Source organism: Nematostella vectensis, chromosome 6 (assembly GCF_932526225.1).
Source record: "Nematostella vectensis chromosome 6, jaNemVect1.1, whole genome shotgun sequence".
In the NCBI taxonomy this organism is placed as follows: domain Eukaryota; kingdom Metazoa; phylum Cnidaria; class Anthozoa; order Actiniaria; family Edwardsiidae; genus Nematostella; species Nematostella vectensis.
The window spans coordinates 951344-970986 of NC_064039.1; the positions used below are offsets into that span (position 1 = coordinate 951344).

Consider the following 19643-nt stretch of genomic DNA (forward strand, 5'->3'; position numbering starts at 1 on the left):
TGGAAAAGTTGTGATAGGTTGGGAAGCTCCCGTGCACAAGTGACAAGCTTTTGCCTGCATTCCAGGTGAGGGCTATTTTCGTTCTTTTTTGTAAATTGACCTAAAAATAGACAGGGGTGAAACCCTATTAATCGTCTGTCCTGTTCTCAGAAAAGATTGACAATTAAATATTTGCTAGTCCAAAATAATCGAAGTATTTCTGAAATAAATCCTCGCCTGTCCCTTTGGCAGCCGTCTTGTGCTAAGCAGCCACACCACGCCACGTGGTGTATTTTCGCGCATGCAATAGACTGGACTCTTCCCCGCGAAACAGAATGCCGAGCGCAGAGGGCCTGGGTCTCGACTAAGTGTAACCATATTTGAGATGTGCGGCGTGTGACAGGAAGCCAAAAAAACACGTAAGGCAATAATTTGCACGACCATTCACGGGACAATCCATATATCCTTTATTAAAATCATATTAAAATAGTAATAAAAAGCACAAAGTGATAACTTGCACAATGTATAGATGGCATGTAATGCATAGTAAGTACGGGCTTTAAATCTGAATTGACTGGACAGATCACGTGATTGTGTATTTATACATCATTTCTGTCTTCCCACAACACTTCACGACGCGCGCGTGAAACCGGAGTCAGGGGAGGGGGGGCAAACTCCATCTTGTTTTCACCCCCCTCCCCCCGACCTAGGATTAAAACACGAGGTTCCGATATAAAAGGGAAAGTTCCTCCAACCCCCAGGCTCGAATTTGCAATCATTATCAGAACACTGCAACGCTAGCAGTCACAAATTATAAGCCTCCTGTAAAATTGCTTATCTCTGAGCCTCAGTCGGCAGGAATAAAACTTTTTTGCACAGGTAACAAGACAGTTGTGTTAAGGAATCGATAAATGAGTGATTTGCTGTCCACTCACGTTTTCGGTGCAAAATTTTAAATTTTGCGCAATCCATAATCTAACGCACCTGCATAAATTATTCTCGCGCTGTGATGAAAATGCTCGTATTTTAGAGCGCACACAGCTTGGTATAGGATTATTTTACGATAGACAGAAACATTTTTAGATGGACAACTCTAGGAATGATATTTATTTTGGTTTAGAATATGAAATTTGAATTTAGCGCTCAGAGCAATTGTCCTGATATGTTGACTTATGACGGCTGATTGATAACTGATTGTTCTCGAGCCCGGGGGTGGGAGAAGCTTTCCCTTTTATAAAAGCGTTGTGGGAAGACACGGGCGGGTAATAGATCATCCCTTATTCCCTCTATGGCGCGAGTACAGTGAAAGATGCGAAACAGCAACATCAAATTTATCAGTTATTATAAAGGAGTTTGACGCATGGCCAAGCTCCTGGACAACGAAGGGCTTGTTTCTCATCGACTCAGTGACAAATCGCAGATTCACTCTGTTGAAGGCACTTGTCATAGGCGAATAACTCTTATTTCTTTCTACTGCGAGGTGTTCTCCCGCCATTTGTTGCAAGGCCGAGTTAAGATATTGACAAAAGAGGGCTTGTTTCTCATTGACTAATCATCGAAGAGCTCAGTGTCCAATCACAGGGACCCATCACGCCAGTCTTACCCGCTTGTCATCAGCGTACAACTCCTCTCCTTTCCTCTTCCTCTGCTGTGAGGTGTGGATGCTCGGAGCTTGTTTCGCCTCGGGGATCACGAACTTGGCGGGGTTAGGGGGCGGGTCCTGCATGAGAAACTCCGCGATGTAGTCTGGTTTCACCAACAGTACGTTCGCCTCTTGAAGGGAAGCAATGTCCAGTACACTTGATTTTCCCTTATTGGAATCTGCGAGAGATGTAAAGTTAACCTCGCAGTAGCAAGGAATGCACTGTTTTCATCACTAAAGAGTGCAGTGAAAGAGGGCAGCCCTCCATTGGCATGGGGTAGTGCTTGCGTGCTGTAGTGCGTAACACAATTTTTGATCGAATGGAAGGGCGATCAGGCAAAAATGCGTGACACGCATTAATCTCGATCGATTAAAAGTGCATGCATGACATAAGTCCCGATCAAGAAACCTACAGAAATCTAATAGACATGCGTAACTCGTTCAAAACTTGATTACATATATTTGTGTGACACCAATCCCGATGGGTAGCATGTCTGACAAAGAGGTGAGTGCGTGACAACGAGCTTGAAAGGGCTCCTAAACACATGCATGGTTCATGGTCGCTGTGGTCGGAACACGCCATGAGCTGAAAGTGTTACCCTGTATCAAAAGATTTTCCTATATTTCCCCCATGAGGTCGAATACAAACCACTACTCTGAGCTCACTTACCTACAAACCACTACTCTGAGCTCACTTACCTACAAACGCGTGTGTCACCCCCTCAGTACAGCTGTACGGTGGTCGACTGCTGACCACCTTGGCCCCCCCAGCCTCCAGCAGGCGCTTAAAGCCAGGCTGTCGTGATTTGTCCACACAGAGAAACACCGACCAGCCAGTGAACGCTCCAAGAGACTGGGACGGGTCAGCGGTCTACGGACAGAGATAGGAAGGTTTGAATGTTGAGAGTAACACAGAAAAACACAGACCAGCCGTGAACGCACCAAGAGACTGGGACGGGTCAGTGGTCTATGGATAATAATCCTCGCCCACTCTGTTCCTTACTGCGTTTACTACAAAACTCATTGTTTGATCTTTATTTGTGGCATTATTACCTCTCATTGGTTTGCTTGTCTTTCTTTCTGACATTGTTACCTTTCATTGGCTTGCTTGTCTTTCTTTCTGGCATTGTTACCTTTCATTGGTTTGCTTGACTTTCTATCTGACATTATTACCTTTCGTTGGTTTGCTTGTCTTTCTTTCTGACATTGTTACCTTTCATTGGCTTGCTTGTCTTTCTTTCTGGCATTGTTACCTTTCATTGGTTTGCTTGCCTTTCTATCTGACATTGTTACCTTTCGTTGGTATGCCTGTCTTTCTTTCTGGCATTGTTACCTTTTGTTGGTTTGCTTGTCTTTCTTTCTGGCATTGTTACCTTTTGTTGGTTTGCTTGTCTTTCTTTCTGGCATTGTTACCTTTCATTGGCTTGCTTGCCTTTCTATCTGGCATTGTTACCTTTCGTTGGTTTGCTTGTCTTTCTTTCTGACATTGTTACCTTTCATTGGTTTGCTTGTCTTTCTATCTGACATTATTACCTTTCGTTGGTTTGCTTGTCTTTCTTTTTTGCATTGTTACCTTTCGTTGGTTTGCTTGTCTTTCTTTCTGGCATTGTTACCTTTCATTGGTTTGCTTGTCTTTATTTCTGACATTGTTACCTTTCGTTGGTTTACTTGTCTTTCTTTCTGACATTGTTACCTTTCGTTGGTTTGCTTGCCTTTCTATCTGGCATTGTTACCTATCGTTGGTATGCCTGTCTTTATTTCTGACATTATTACCTTTCGTTGGTTTGTTTGCCATTCTTTCTGACATTGTTACCTTTCGTTGGTTTGCTTGTCTTTCTTTCTGGCATTGTTACCTTTCGTTGGTTTGCTTGTCTTTCTTTCTGGCATTATTACCTTTCGTTGGTTTGCTAGTCTTTATTTCTGACATTATTACCTTTCGTTGGTGTGCTAGTCTGCATCTCCACCGTTTGGCTGCTGTCGCCAGCTTGTTGGGTTGTTCACCAGCCACTTCTACTCCCCACTCATGGGGCGCCTCTCTGACAAAGACTCCCTCCTGGCGGCTCGCCTCCAGGTAGGACTTGTGTAGTACCCACTTGCCTGCTGCCATGGCCGCCAGGTACTTTTCATTCCTTGGAGAGATTACAAGGCACATTGTGATCAGGACTCAAATTATAAACAGACAGCTGTACCGATATAGATAGCAAGCATCATATCTAAGTTTTATCAGATGACAGTGTTAAAGGTTTCATCAAAAACTACCAAAACTTGACCTAAAACTATCATCCTGGATTTGAAGCGCCCAAAGCTGGGAAGTTGACTTTTACAAGTGTTTATTCTTCTTCTACAAGGAAGACTCTGGGGATACAAGCCTTTTTAAAAATGTTTTCCACTCAACATTATTAATGAAAGTGAAGAAGTAAAATTTTGTAACAACAAGAGGACGGCAAAAAGATCATGCAAAAACAGAAAAAACAAAACACATATTTAATGGGGAGCCTTAAAAACGCACCCCCTTCCCCCCCTCCCCCAGCCAGCCCTCTATAAACCAGCTTATTGGACCGTATGTAGATGTTGTCAAAAACTTAGTGCAGTACCTGTTGGGTTTGCCGACAACAACATGAGTACACTCTGGGTTAAAGTACATGGTGTCAAACACCTTTCCGCCAAGCTGCTCAATCAGCAACGAGTAGTCCGCCTTCTCCTGCGGCGTCATGGCAGATAATTGGAACTTATACACATCAGGCCTTGGCGGCTCCGTTGGGCTGTCACTGTGTTCCTGGTAAATAATAAAAACAAATGTATACATTTTGATAAGAAGGGCAGGCATCAGAGGTTAGGAACGGATGCCTTGTGTTCATTGAGAGTACCTCCAGTAAATTCTGTGGCTCAGGCTTCTTCACTTCCTTGGGCTGGAATGCGACCGGAAGAGGTAGCGGAGTTTGAGTGGTTGGGGAGGATGGTGGATCCTGGTCTTCGGACAGTGTGGCCAATTGGGCGGCAAGAGTAGAGTCTGTCTTACAGGACTCAATGACGGTATTGCTAGATGTCTCCACTGAAACCTGCAAGAGGGATACTCTCTTAACGTGATTTTATAGAGAATCATCGATAAGGGAATTTCACAGTAAATTTGATGAAAAAAATTATATAGCTGCTATGAGCGACATTTTGTGGTTTTCAGGGATCAGACAGAACTCCTATTGAGACAGCATACAAAGCGTCCTTAACATACCAAGGATCAGAAAGCACACTGTAGCTGCCTTCACATGCCAACAACTGGAAGTGCAAGGAGGGTGATACTGGAAGCTTCACCAGTTTATTAACCATTTATCATTTGATTTGTTTGTTTGATTGACTGTTACTTTGTTTGCTTATTTGTTTGTTGACATGCTTCAGCAAACAAGACTAACCTCTTCACTAGCTTCATCCCTCGTAATGTTGTCCTCGTTATTCTCAAAGTCAGGGCTTGGACTACACCTCTTGTTGAGCTGAGCCATGATCTTTTCCCGTTCCAGTCGCCCAGCGGGGTCATCATATGTTATGGTGTCTACTTGGGAGTGCTCACTCTCGTCCGGGAGCTTGTGGCCATTGCCACTCAAGGACTTGTCTGAGTCCCTCTGTAAATACCAGACACATTACAGTCAACTGTCTCTTTAGAGAACACCTTTTGGAACCATTGTCTGTAAGAAGTTCAGTCTTTTCGTGCTGTGACACATGAAACAAGAATTGTCTGCAAAGTTACCATGAACATGTGGATAGTCTAATGGTGGAGTGATCAGCACGCTGGCTTCTCCCCTCTGCAGCCTGATTTTGAATCCAGGCAATGAACCTGAGAACTTCTATAGGTTCAAATATCTATTTGAATTTGGCATAAGTGGGTTGCGGTAGATTTTACTAGTTGTGGTAAAAATTTGTGGAAAGTGGGTTGGACTTCGAGTGCCTCAATTTGAAAATGCTGATTTCTTATTATACAATACAGTAATACAGAATCAAAACGCATGATATGCATTATTTGACAATGTGAGAAACCAGCTTTTCGTGAATGTCCAAGATGAGAGAGTATTTTTTAAACAAGGTAAATTAATCATTAAAGATAAACACTACATACCATGTGGTTCCTACTGGATATGCGCCTGAGGCTTAAAGAACTTCGGCTGTCGCTATCTTCAGGTGCAGCAGAGGATGATGTATTTGTGGGGATTCCTGTGCTGCTACAGGAGTTTAGTCGTCGACTCTTCCTCCTTCCTCTTGCTGCCTGCAAAGGGACAAGTCTTATCTCAATGTTTGCTTAGATATGCACACCAGACTTACCTGACATGACCAGTTACATTTTCCATTATAACAGACCCAGTGAGTGGATTAGGCTGCTATCCAGCATCCATTTGATGAGTTGCTGGTATATGTTTTTTTTTTATGTTTTTTTTTTTTAGTTTGTAAAAACCTTTGTTAGAGTACATTATGGGTCTACCGGGAAATCACAAGGGGGATTCCCCTTTAAACCTAAGTCCAAGAGACAAATACAATGTATCTCTATTCCTAACAGCATAGACAAATACAATGTATCTCTATTCCTAACAGCATAGACAAATACAATGTATCTCTATTCCTAACAGCATAGACATACAAATACAATGTATCTCTATTCCTAACACCATAGACAAATAAAATGTATCTCTATCCCTAACAGCATAGACAAATACAATGTATCTATTCCTAACAGCATAGACATACAAATACAATGTATCTCTATTCCTAACAGCATAGACATACAAATACAATGTATCTCTATTCCTAACAGCATAGACATACAAATACAATGTATCTCTATCCCTAACACCATAGACATACAAATACTATTACAATGTATCTCTATCCCTAACAGCATAGACATACAAATACAATGTATCTCTATTCCTAACAGCATAGACATACAAATACTATTACAATGTATCTCTATCCCTAACAGCATAGACATACTTTTGTTGCAACCATAAAGTCTTCCAGTTGCCTCTGTAGATCCTCTTGCTTGTCATTTTCAGCAGCATTGTCATAATCCTCCATGTCTTCACTCTGCTGGCTTTTGTCATTCTGTTGGTGGCTTGATTCTGCACTTCCCTTATTGTTTGCATCTTCTATTGTTGGGTGCTCAGGTTTTGATTGCTCAGGTCCTGGCAAAGCAACCTGGTCGAAAAAGCCATGATTGACATGGAAACAAAACAACCCCACTTGTACAATATGTACATACAGTAGGCATTATAGTTATCCAGATAAACAAGGAGGAATATGCCATTTGAATACACATTTATCCAAGACATTTAGATTTGTCTGCTAATCCTCAGCCATGCATGAGATCAAAAACTTGTTCCAGTGATGACAAGACTAATAGTACTACCATGTGAGATGCATATCTATTTTAAGATCCAATTATATTGTTCTACCTGTGGGATATTAAACTTAAGTCTGCACATTACTGAACCTACTGTTTAAACTCTAACAGCATCTCATCTTTGATGAGGTGTATCCTTACCCTAGAGGACTGCCGTGTCAGTCGCCGATGCCCAGTTGTGACGACAGACAAGGACATCTTAGGATTGTAGGTGTGTGGGTATAGCCCTTCCTCCACTCTGACACCCTCCTCAGCACAGGTATGAAGCCAGTAGGGTGACACTATGAACATCCCATGTGACCTTGCCGTTGTGCACTCCTTTGAGTTATCATTTGCTCTGCCTTGATGGATTAGATGAGTGCAGGAATTATCAAACACCCATCGGTAATCAGCGCCAAGGCTAGAGGCAATTCCATATAACTCTGTCTGTTGTTGTACAAGTTTCTTGCTGATTGAAATGATGAGGCCATGCAGAATGCCCTTCTTTCCCTCTGACACCTTTAAAAATTAGGAATTTTTTTTACAGGGAGTAATCAGCTGAAGTCAAAAGCTTGCAGTTCTGTCCAACAGGAATCGATAAGTTTTTTCCACTTTTGCAACAAAGCTTACATTTTTGTATTTAATCCAGCTCCATTGTCAATACAATCAAATATTTAAAGAAAATACATGTTTGTATAGGAATTAAACTGGAAATTTAACTTTTTGTTGATTTTGGCCTAAAGCACAGGAGTAGACCATTCTAGGAGTAGAGCTATTCTTCTTCACTTTTCTAACACGATTTCTAACAGCGAATTAACCTTCCATCTTCTTTGGTGCTTTGGTCGGTGCTAACCAATCAAAGCACCAAACGTTTTTCTGTTACTTTGAAAGCCAGTAAGCGTTGACAAGAGTCCACAGAATGTTGAAAATAACTTAAACAGAGTTACTGTACATTACCTGGTTTTCCTCTTCAGCAGTAGCATCTGGATCTTCCTCTGCATCCACTACACTATGACCTGGGACGTTAGCAGTCCTCTTGACTGCCTGCATGATGTTTTCCTGGAAATAATCATCTAGTGGGAAACTATTTCGGCTACCTCTGCTTTTGCGAGACCTCAGACTAGACACATAAGGAGAGGCGAGTGCCTCCATGGCATCCGAGAGATCAAAAGAAGGTCTAAAGGCCTTGCTCAGAAGGGGTGGAGGCTTCTTCCTTTGAACATGTTCTTGAATTTTAGCTTCACCCTCATCATCATCAGTTCCATCATTGTCATCAACACAATCATCATTGGCATCAACACCATTAGTATCTGTCTTGTCCTTGTGTGCGGAACTTGTTAGAGGCACATCCATCTTCTGAGGGCTAACAGCGTTCTGTTTATCATTCTCAGATCCTAAAACAGGGAAGTCTTCGACAGGCACTAGTTCCCCTGTCTTGGCACAGGCAAAAAGCCAATTGCAAGTAGTTGCATATTTCTTCCACTTCTTTGCAGCGGCATATTTGCTGCCTTCTGGCTCCTTGCATATAAGGTGAGTGCTGGCTTGGCAGCTAGCACTATTAACACGTGCAAATTTTTCTTGGTAGATTGCTCCTGAAAACACACAGTACTTAATAATATTAAATACTACAAGAAAATAAAACCTATATTCCACATTTAACAGACATACAGTACAGTAACACACTACCATTAGGTAAACAATCATGAGTATTTATGAAGTGTTTCAGGAGCTATAATCGAAGACTGGCAGTTTCTGCAATGTGATATTAACTGTGACAATCCATTCAAAATAAAACAAAAGGCCCATCCAAAATCTGAGAACAGTTTTCTCTGAATCACATTCATTTTCATATTAATTTCCAAATAAAAAAAAGCCTAGAGAGCAGACAAAATAAGAAAATTTTAATAAAGCATGCTAAATTTATAAATCTGAGGTAATTTAAGAGTTGATTAATAAAATATAAATTAAAAAGGGTTTTGTCCAACACAATAACAAACTTAGTAACCTGGCACATCCAGGCACAACACACCTAGCAACTCTGCAAGCTGCATCATGTGATCCCGCTCGACACCAATGTACTGACTGATGGTGATGACGCAGCCAGTAAGGGGATGTGCACCCCCTGGGATGACAAACGGGCGGAAGAGAAAACAGCTGTCTGGATCCACCACCTCCTCCACCTCAAGACACTTCTCCAGCCAACAAAATGTCACCTTAGGAGAAAACAACAAGTGTCAGGCACTTCTGCAGGTCACTAATCTACCCTGTAGCTTATCTATGTAGATCAATATGTACATCTTTCAGTTAAGCCATGCATGAGGAACTGTATACATACCTGTGTACTGTACAATTACAGTACTGCATAACTAATGCTTTATTTAAATCAGAGAGTTTTTTAAATATCAACAAGCACATAATCCTAAATTCCAAACAAAGCTGTACCATTACATTATACATACATAATCTCTATATGTTATAATTTTGTGCTATTCTTCTTATTATTTATTTATTCATTTATTTATTTCAAGGCTTTCATCACGGCATGGGGGGGTAACCATATAGTACACACATACTGTATGATTATTTATTTGAGTATGTATAGAATGAAAGAATGACACCAAGGGTGAACCTACCATTTGTTTTGCACATGCTTTGTCTGGTCTGATATTCATAGGAAGAATACAAAAGTCTGCAGGTTTATCATTCGTTTTGACCATCGTGCCTCCAAAGGTGACAATCAACTGTTGTAACTGGAGAATCTGATCCTTATCAAAATGCTCAATTGCAAATGTTTTCCCTGGTAACAAGCCCTCCCCTCCTACTCCTCCATCAGCCATAGTCACATCATCAGCGCCTAGTTCACCTCTCTCAGAAGGATAACATCCTTTCTCCTCATGTGATGTTTTTGCTTCCTTTGTAATGTTTCCTTTGGACATGTACTGCAAAAACACATCATCGTCATCTAAGTCATTCACATCAAACTCTGATTTGTTTGCTGTCTTGTCGGCCTTGGTGGTTTCATCAGGTTGTGTCTTGCTTCGCTTCCCCTTGCCATCTGCTCCGGGTTCTCTGTTTTCTTTCAGTGAAGGGAAGGAGTCATCTGTCTCTTCATTTTGAAAGTCTGGATGAGTATAATCTGAAAAGCAAATAATTCAATATGACTTTTCTGCTTTATGTGTTTGTTTACATAAATGATTGGCTGATTGAGAAAAACTATTACCTGTGTCAAACTGTATGTAGCTGTAATTTTTTCTTAAGAAAGCTCTCCCAACCAGTAAATAACACCAACAAGTATTGTAAACTTCATTATGAGTCAATGAATAAATAGCTTGGCTCAGAATCAAGCTGATCAAAAGTAATGATTTGAAGTGTGTCTTAAAAAGTATGTATTGTACAACACCTATAACCTCTAACATTTCAAAGTGCACTGTTGCTAAATTATCAACATTATAAGTGATATCCTACTCTGTGTTTAGTGCATTTAAGAAAGTACATAGGATTGGAAATACTTTTTTTTTTCACTAACCTTCTTCAGGAAGCTTCCGTCCACTTTTAGCTGACTCAATGATCCAATCGACTGTCACGACATGTGGCTGTAGCTCTGAGCCCTTGAGAAGTTCAACATCCTTTGCTACCTTACCCCCGACCACAACATGAGAAACTATCTCGTTGATCATATTAAACCTGGTCCCTCCTCCCGTATTGATGATCTTCCTTAATTTGTCCAATCTTGGCCCACTAAACCCACTTAAAAACAGTTTACAGCCATCTAAAAACATGCTTCCCGGTACAAGGGTTGAATCTAGATCTAACTCTTCCAGTTTTGATACTGTTTTAGGGTCATTTACATTGTTTATTGCAGTGGTATTTATCCGTGAAGCATTAAGCCCTTTTCTTGAGTTGTTATCAATAAGTTCACCGTCCCCACGTTGTTTTGCACTTTTGTATGCGGCTTGGGCAGCCTTGGTACTTGCTGGTGCCTCCAACCTTGTGCTTGTAAGGAGGGCACAACCACTCATACTAAGACGTGAGCCAAAAGATGAATTCAGATCACTGGACAATGTCCGATAACCGCTCTCCTCTACCCAGAAACCATTTCTGATGCAGTCATAAAACCACTGTGTTGATACACAATGAATGTTCCACTTTCTAGCAAACTCATACTTCTCTCCCTTCGGCTGGTTCACCAGCAGATGAGTACAAGTGTTCATATTGAGTTCGCCAGAGTACACGCCCCCATTCTGGTTACACAACTGTTTTACTTCCTGTCTTGTCTGGGCATCGAGCCCTGTCACACATATCGTGCAACCTTTGAAAATCGGACACTTGAAGCGGTCATAGGCAGGGTCTGTTCCAACAACATGTGAGGATTTGCCATCTTCCCACAGCGTGAAAACCCACTCAGGTAACATGACAGGCTTGTTAAGGCTACATGCAACAGAGTACTTCTTGGAGCCAACTTCACCTGCTATAAGATGGGTCACAGATTCAGTGAAATCCCGCATTACTGTCCCCCCCATCATGTGGATATAATCGTGCAGGTGCTGACGTTCTTTCCTTGGCACGCTGGTGCAACATGCGTGAACTTCCCGCAAGCTTGCAGTGTAAACTGGAAACGAGGAATTGGGAAGGGAGGTCTTGGTTTTCAAACACGAAAGAACGCACTGAGGGCCACATATCCTGCATTTCTGTGACTTAAGGTATCCAAAGTGGTCACCCTCGAATGGATCTAGAATATAGATGGAACGATCTGGCTCAAGATCATGTTTTTGAATCTCCTTCGCCGAGACCCATAACACATCAAGTTCCGCGTCCAAGGCAGCATCGGCTGCACGCCGTAAGTGTGATTCCACGGACTCATCAGCTGTAATAAACTTCAAGATCTTTGACTCAGAACTCATTAAGACACTTTGCAACGTTGCTCGTTGCGATCAGCAACATGTGGTTACAAATGTTTGGTTATCCGTCCACCATCTTGGTTTTTTAAAAACACGTAAACCAAGCCTTCACTTAGACTGCACTCAATGAGGAGGACCTACAATTCACATCATCAAAAATCAATTTAAATACAATAGATATATTCTAACTTGCTAAAAGACTTTCACAAACAGTAAAAGATGTCAGTTTTTCCTGAATTGCAGTTTATACATCAACGTTGTACTTTTTGGCGGGAAAACAACTAAAGCACCGAGCATGCGCAGATTCCTAGCCACAGGAATCCCATACAGGAATATAACACAACAAACTGAAAGCTCCACATGAGAACTGATGGATTCCATCACCAAAGGACGAATAATATTGGTGGAACGCCATCCATCCTTCTCGTTATTTCCCTGAAATTGCTAGACAGCGTCGCAGGCTGAAATAATCTGAAATATTAGTAATAATGCAGATTATTTCTGGCTGCACCTTTTTTTTTTTTGTTATACGACGTAAGACTTGTGCTAACCTTAGCTCCTCCGCTGTTGTGTGTTGGAGGAATCGGGAAGCATGACCGAGTATGGCGTTAGATCCCCGCCAAAATTCATGTGTCGTATTTTAACCTACACTTCGCAATTTCAACGTTAACTTTTCAATTTCAAACTCAACTTTTCGTATTTACAACTCAACTTTTGAATTTCGTAGTCGATATTTCGTATCTGCGTGCTTTGGTTTTCAAGTTTCACGTTTGGATTTATCTATACCGCGTGCCGATTACAACTCCGAATCGTATTTCAAACTCAACTTTCGTATTTTCAATGGTAGGCGCGTCACGCAACGCGACATCGTGGATTATCAGTACTCCAAACAGTATTTCAAGCTACTTATGCATTTTCAATGGCGGCGCGTCACGCAACCCGACACCGCGGATTATAAGTAACTCCGAATCGTATTTTAAACTACTTTCGCATTTTTAGTGGCGGCTCTACGGTTGACCGATTCTGGGGACACAGGGATCCCGAGGCCGGCATCGAAGCGAGGCTAGGCTATTCTATCACCGCTGGCCAAACGAGGAGAACGAGGAGAGGAGGGGACGAGGAGAACGCATTTCTCATCTCTTGCGCTTTTATTATTTTTATTTTGGTTTTCCTGTGTATTACCCAGCATGCATTGTGAGACTACAACACTTCTTCCGTATTGTGCTACAAAGATCAACAGGTTACCAAGGGCGGAAATATTGTCCACCGATCAGTCAAAAGATTTCACTAGCTGACGCTGCAATATGAGGAACTTTTAATTTGATTCGTCTTCTTGAAAAACAGACAATTTTTCCTTCTATTTGGGAATTTTACAGCCCCCATTCATTCCGATGTCAACAAGCTTTCCACAAAGTCAACTCTATCAGGTACTGAGTTACGTACTTTTACAATATTATGCTTGTTGGGCACATTTAAGGTTTATAAATAACTTAGGAAATTCCTTATGTTCTTTTAAAGTGTCATACTCTGCATTTACCCGCACAGTTGCGAAGTCAGATCGCTAAGTAGGCTTACCAAGTTACTTTTGAAAATTATTATTTTCTTTGTAACTTCAAGTAGTGGTCATTTTTTGTAACAACTCTAAAAAATGAAAGTTAAAGGATAATATCCTGTTCTAAGTTTCATTTTCAATTCTGGGTTATTGCCAGAAAGGTAACAAATCAGATTTGGTTTGAATTTTCAGATTATGATAAAGTGATACACAATGCTCAGTGCAATATGCATGTATACTTGAAAGACGGCAAGGAAAGGCGGTGGATCACTGATGTCTATTTGCTAAAAGGATTCTGCCCTTGTGTGGGCAGTGATGCACCAAACAAGAATTTTTCGGATGCCTCTCGCATGGAACCAGCTATCTGGTGTAAAGTTCTCTTACTAGAGTCTGTATCTGTGGATTGCAATCGCCGTATGATTTCCTGGAGTACTGGAAGGCCTGTAGATAAGGCTGATGGTATGAGACATTCTTTACATTTGCCAATAATTCAACTTATTTTGAATATTCTCATTTTTTTTCATATATACAACTTCAATCCTTAGGCGAAGACAACTCTCCAAATCAGTTTACCATCAATGATGAATGTTCGGGATATGATGCTGAAGATGAACTTTTTGATTTGGCAAGAGCAATCATCCATAGCTCAAGCTCATCAATGAATAAGGTTTGCCTTTTCATGGTTGTTTTAAGTCAAATAGCTTCATTCAATCAGACTTTGAATTCTAAAGCCCATCTGATTGTTCAACACTTTGAAGTGATTTTTGTTTCTGAAAGTCATGCTATACTATATTGGCCAATCAAAGAGGCACAAAGTTTAGTCTGTTCAGAATTTAGAGTTGAATTTTAGAGTATGGTTGTCCAGTTGCCAAGAGTTCATGATGCTAATATTTTCATCTAATTGCATGTGCTATGTACTCTAGGACCAGATTTACCTGCAGTTTTAAGAACATCTTAGATTATAGCATGCAATTCTATACTCTTGCAGGATTTTGAGGATGAATATGAGCTGAACATTCTGCGAATGCTCCACTGCTTTATCCTCCCCAAGATAACTCTTCACAAGAGAGACATCGACAAGGTTGAGTTTGCATTGGAGCAGCAGATGCAGAACATCCAAGCCCTCGATAACAAAGTCATTGAACACTGTCAGGTATAGGGGGGACTCTGGGGGGGGGCTTTTTACCGTAATACAGGACAAAATTTTCGAAAATACCTCAATACCGCAGAAAAAAGCGGCAATATTGCATCCGCACAAAAGGACAAGGTTTTGAAGAGCATGCGCAACACCCCGATAATCCCCAGGTTTCCCGCTAAATCATCCTGTACCACAGGTAACTCCTATGCATTGCAGGACTAATTAGCACTGCAACCCCACAATATTTTAATTTTTTTTACTTAGTGTTTTGAAATACTGCATCACAGCATGCTTTTTGCTCTGTCACCGCAATATTGTAAAAAAAGACCAATACTGCAACACCTCAAACCCAAACGTCCCCCAGGTATAGGATTACTTATACCTTATGGGGTATTCCCCTCAAATAAGGAAGTCTGAAATGTTTATTTGTGTCTGCTACATTTTTTTTAGCAAATTTATTGTGCTTTATTGATGCTGCCTTTTAGTACCAATTTGTCCTGCTTTTCTTTTTAGTCATTAGATCTACTAATGAAGAAGCTTGATAAATTGCGTGAAGACCTTCTCCTAAATATTGTTGACCTTGCTATCGACGGGCAATGCTCACAAGACAACCTTGAATTCCTAATCGATGACATCACCAAAGAAGAGACGAGACTCAGGAAAATGGTAAGCTCTCTACATGTAGAGAGGGGGACTGGTGGGGGTAGAGTGTGGCAAGAATGCAAAAATACCCTTTATAATCTTTTTTTTTTTTGGAAAATGAAAATGTTTTAAAATAAGTGTATGGATACCCCTGCTTTACTTTGCCTGCCTGTGCCATGAAAAAAAAAACGAAAACGACACCATGCTTTAGGCAGTTCCATTTGAGAGTGTTGTTAATGACACTCTTTTGGGTTATCTATGAATTATTTTAGGACAGATGCACAAACAAATGAGGTGCACATGTCTTGTACAACAACAACAGCATGTGCAATCAACAACAGCGTGTGCAATCAACAACAGCGTGTGCAATCAACAACAGCGTGTGCAATGACTGTACTCTAATCACCTACTCTCAACCTACTTTCAACCAATCATATCTGGCGTTTTGTCTAACAAAACGCCAGATTGTTGTCTAACAATCATAGTTGGCTTTTTACCAACGCTGTTGTCCACCAATCATAGCTGGCGTTTTTGTATTTTATACAGTGTGCAGTTCCTATCCTTCTCAAAAATGGTACTAACAATAAAATATTTGAAAGGACTGTTTTTAAATGGTATGTCAATGCATCCTTCCCATTTTTTTAGATCGATGAAGCACAAGATGAGGTCGAGTCTGCCAAAGTCCAGTTGTCAAGTGGGACAAACACAGGGGTCTTAGAAACTTGCTTACAAAAGGCTAGAGCCAACAGGGATAGCCTCAATAACAAGCTGTTAAAAGTCCTTGAAGCGCGCGAGGGACTATCAGACGTTGAGCCTCCCAGAGGGGCCGTCAACTGCCAAGCGGTCACAGAGTACATGCAGAAGAGGACCAAACTGCAGAAGATGAAAGATGACAGGAGCCAACTTCTAGAGCAAAAGGTGTGGACATAGATTAATCCCTCCATTAAAAAAAGCTCGCAGTCAATACAGCAATATAAACGTTAGACTTTCGACGACGACAAAAACTACTTGGGGTGTGTGCTTGAGGCATGAGTGATTTATTTACCGGCTTTTGTTTTTGTTTAAGCCCAAGTTCCCTTTTCAGTATTTTTCGGGGTTACTTCTTTCTGGTTATCAATAACAACAACAACAACAAACAATAAGAAAAATGATAAATAGTATTAATTTAACACGGGCATTGTCTTGTCCGCAGAATTGTGCCCTGAGTGTGCGTGAAATGCTTGACGGGATAATGAGTGACTTGAAGAATAAAGGATTCTCTGACGCTAATGATGCAGATGCTCTGGGTACCCGCGCTACGGACGGTAAGGAACGACCATTTTTTTTTCTTTGCGCGCTAAACAAAACAATAGTAGAGCAATTGGCTTCTCCTTCCCTTTCACGATTTCGCCTTTTAATTGCATTGGAATCATAAGCGAGAAAAGTACTTTTTAAGATCGAGATGGAAAACGCAGTGAGCAAGGCATATTTTTCAAGCGTCACGCCACGTTGGCGTCACGGGCATAGATTAAAACGTGACGGGGAGCAACTTCAAAATACCCGTCCGCAAAGAATTCACAATTGGAGATCACACCTCGATTTCTATAGAACGTAGGAATCATGTTTGTATTCACGATGGGAGATCATTTCTATAGAACTAGTAAATAGAGCTAGGAAAACTAGGGAATCATGTTTGTATTCACGATGGGAGATCATTTCTATAGAACTAGTAAATAGAGCTAGGAAAACGAGGGAATCATGTTTGTATTCACGATGGGAGATCATTTCTATAGAACTAGTAAATAGAGCTAGGAAAACGAGGGAATCATGTTTGTATTCATTTGCAGTAATGCAAGGCGTTTGGCATCCCGAGTGGCAAAAACTGGGTGAGCGGGTCGCAACCATCGTCAACAACCCTGACCACCCAATTGGCATCAATTTCGACAATTTCTGCACAGAAATCCGCGAGACGTGCCAAGAGCTGATTAACTTGGGAAGAAAGAATTCCGCCATTCCTGTGGATCCCTTCCCTGAGGGAATAACCGAGATGGCCCTTTCAAATGCTGAATTCTACGGGCTGCAGGATTTTCTGGTCGACTCATACCGCGAGAATCTCAAGTCTCTACGAGCCCGGCTTTTCCACCATTTCGGCAGCGTCACGGAGTTGCTATCGGAGACGTTCAACAACAGAGATTACCAGTTCAAGAATCGCCTCCGCTTGGCGTATGAACAGTGTTTTTACGAGAAGGAAGGAAGCTTTTTGTCGTGTGTGTACGAGTTGGCGCATCATGAGCATGTGACCCTGCTTGAGGGAGGAATAAGGCGCCTCAAGCAGCTGCCAATCAAACTACTCAATCTCCCAATGAAAGACGAGTGGTGGCTGGAGATATTCGAGGCGCGCACACGCATTGCAAGTCTAAGCTGTCACGTGTTCGAAGCCTCACATCGGGAACCTAGTGACGAGATTGAAAGAGCGCGTAACATCACGGGCTCGTATGACATGATTGATGAACTTGACGTAGACGATTTCCCACAGGTATCCCATTGCGAGATGAAGAGGTTTTCGGATACTGCAAGTGTGCGTAGCTTCTTCATAAACACCGTTCGTGCGCGATCAAAGACCATGAACTTTGAGTCTCGGTCTGCTAGCTCCAGCGACGATGAATCACAGGACTTCGTAGTATGCGATGCTAGAAAGCGGCCCAAATCATGCTCTGAAATCCTAAGTTCTAGTGCCCCGGAGCACAGAGTGACACTTGGTGACCTACTGGACAAATGGGAACGGAATGGAAAGCACTTACTCGCCCGGACCTACTCAAAAAGCTACACCAACATGAACACTACAACGAGAGCTACGGAAGAACCTCAAAATGAGGTCAACGCGACACAGGACACGTTTGAGGATCACTTCGGCCCCGCCTTTCAGAACATCCTGGACATCTTCCAGGCCGTCAGCCCCATGGCCAAGTTAAAGTGCTTGACTGCTTCCCTACGGAAGATCACTAGCAAGGTGGCAGACCTGAGGCTGCTGGAGGGAGGGGACCGTTTCTCAGTGGCAGTGACCGCGGAAGACCTCCTTCCCCTGCTAGTGCTGATGATGCTGCAGATGGAGCCGTATGACGCCGCTGCCATCTGGCCTCAGCTAGCACTGGTGGAGGACCTAATGGCTTCTTTCCTTGCATCTGGATGTCATGGATGGGCTCTGACGGAGTTCCAGATGGCACAGAGAATTCTAACAAACCTGTGTTCACAGTTCTGAGGACCAGAATGTTTTATTTTAGATTGCAAAATTGGCAAAATGAACATCTTTTACCATTCTTATTTAGAATTGAAACATTGATGATAGGGGCGACAGATAAACTATTTTCATGTTTTGATATTCCTCATTGCACGAGCATTATGTCTCTATTATTCTTTGTATAATAGTCGCGTATCCTACACTTTATAAAAAAGGTGAAATAACTAATTGCTGCGACGCAGGAGCAGCATACTAATCTTGACATCGCTTTTTGAAACTCTCTTTCCTTTCCATTCACGAGCATCCGCGGCAGAATATATGCGGGTGTTTGGTTCGATTTTGGTTTGGGGTCTTGTTCCGCAGCCTCACTTTGAAAAATGAGGCCGCGAGAGACTAGAACTAAATTTCAGTTTGACAGATTGACAGACGAACAATCGAACGTTGTGCCATATTTTGACATGGGACTCGTGATCTCTCGTACGGTGTTCGTGGTCAATAAATCAACAAGAGGAGTGCACAAGCAAGATTTTTAGAGCACATTTCAGTAAGTTTGGAAAAATGTTCACTCGTCAGTTACTTGGGACGAGTTACCACAGCTTTCAAAGAGTGTTGATAACAGAGTGTTAATAACAGTTTCAGACCGATTTTGCCGACTTATTTTGAGCCGGGTCGAAAACGTACCATTCGTACCAGCACACGCGCCATGGTCGCGTCCCCCGCAGTCGATTGAGGTCTCGACAAAATTAGACACTAAACAAGCAAAACGAGCATCCTAACTCAATGCCTAAATACTCTAGCTCACTTGGCTATGGACTGTACGGCGTTTGGGAAAACTTATCAGTTCAAAACAATGACCCAATGCCTTCTAGTAATTGATGAAGAGCATGCAACAAGTTTTAGCAAACCCAAGTGATGCTAAAAGGTGAAAAACACCTTGACAGAAAAGCTAATACTGTAAAACAATCAAAACAGATTATTATATCGTTTTGTTCATGAATCCAGGCTGTTGTGTTGTTTTAAAAACTGACCAAATAGGACGGGGAGGAAATGGATAAGCAAAAAAAAAAATCCCTACCAATCGTGACTCTGGATAAAAAATAGAGACTAATATATTGCCAAATTCTCTAACAATTAGCCTACCTTACGTTTATTGGTATTTTTAGCGAAGAAAAACTCAGCGCGGTGCGATAAGCTGCCGCCATCTTTGTGTTTG

The 19643-nt window shown here is 41.7% G+C and overlaps 2 protein-coding genes across 2 annotated transcripts; one reads left to right on the forward strand and one right to left on the reverse strand.

Moving 5' to 3' along the window:
- Positions 1-422: 422 nt before the first annotated feature.
- LOC5510538 (DNA topoisomerase 2-binding protein 1-A) lies at positions 423-12816 on the reverse strand. The gene is made up of 14 exons (XM_048728590.1): positions 12433-12816; positions 10510-12018; positions 9617-10119; positions 9013-9196; positions 7941-8575; positions 7146-7502; positions 6596-6799; positions 5727-5873; positions 5029-5235; positions 4489-4680; positions 4216-4397; positions 3555-3750; positions 2321-2492; positions 423-1800 (listed from the first exon to the last, which is right to left on the reverse strand). Exons 2-14 carry the CDS (start codon positions 11882-11884, stop codon positions 1568-1570), a joined length of 4587 nt encoding a protein of 1528 aa, XP_048584547.1. The 5' UTR covers positions 11885-12018; positions 12433-12816; the 3' UTR covers positions 423-1567.
- A 244-nt stretch (positions 12817-13060) lies between these two features.
- On the forward strand, positions 13061-19427 carry LOC116617229. The gene is made up of 8 exons (XM_048728591.1): positions 13061-13308; positions 13626-13892; positions 13979-14100; positions 14422-14586; positions 15085-15237; positions 15859-16131; positions 16406-16517; positions 17040-19427. Exons 2-8 carry the CDS (start codon positions 13661-13663, stop codon positions 18449-18451), a joined length of 2469 nt encoding a protein of 822 aa, XP_048584548.1. The 5' UTR covers positions 13061-13308; positions 13626-13660; the 3' UTR covers positions 18452-19427.
- The last annotated feature ends 216 nt before the right edge of the window (positions 19428-19643 follow it).

Bases quoted from the DNA above. Each gene is read 5' to 3' on its own strand.
- LOC5510538 (XM_048728590.1), bottom strand. From the start codon at position 11,884: ATGAGTTCTGAGTCAAAGATCTTGAAGTTTATTACAGCTGATGAGTCC. The intron at 5,874-6,595 runs GTATGTCTATGC...GTCCCTTTGCAG, and splicing joins ACTTTATGGTTGCAACAAAA to GCAGCAAGAGGAAGGAGGAA. The intron at 5,236-5,726 runs GTATGTAGTGTT...TGGTATTTACAG, and splicing joins TATCCAGTAGGAACCACATG to AGGGACTCAGACAAGTCCTT.
- LOC116617229 (XM_048728591.1), top strand. From the start codon at position 13,661: ATGCATGTATACTTGAAAGACGGCAAGGAAAGGCGGTGGATCACTGAT. The intron at 13,893-13,978 runs GTATGAGACATT...TTCAATCCTTAG, and splicing joins GCCTGTAGATAAGGCTGATG to GCGAAGACAACTCTCCAAAT. The intron at 14,587-15,084 runs GTATAGGGGGGA...TTTTCTTTTTAG, and splicing joins AAGTCATTGAACACTGTCAG to TCATTAGATCTACTAATGAA.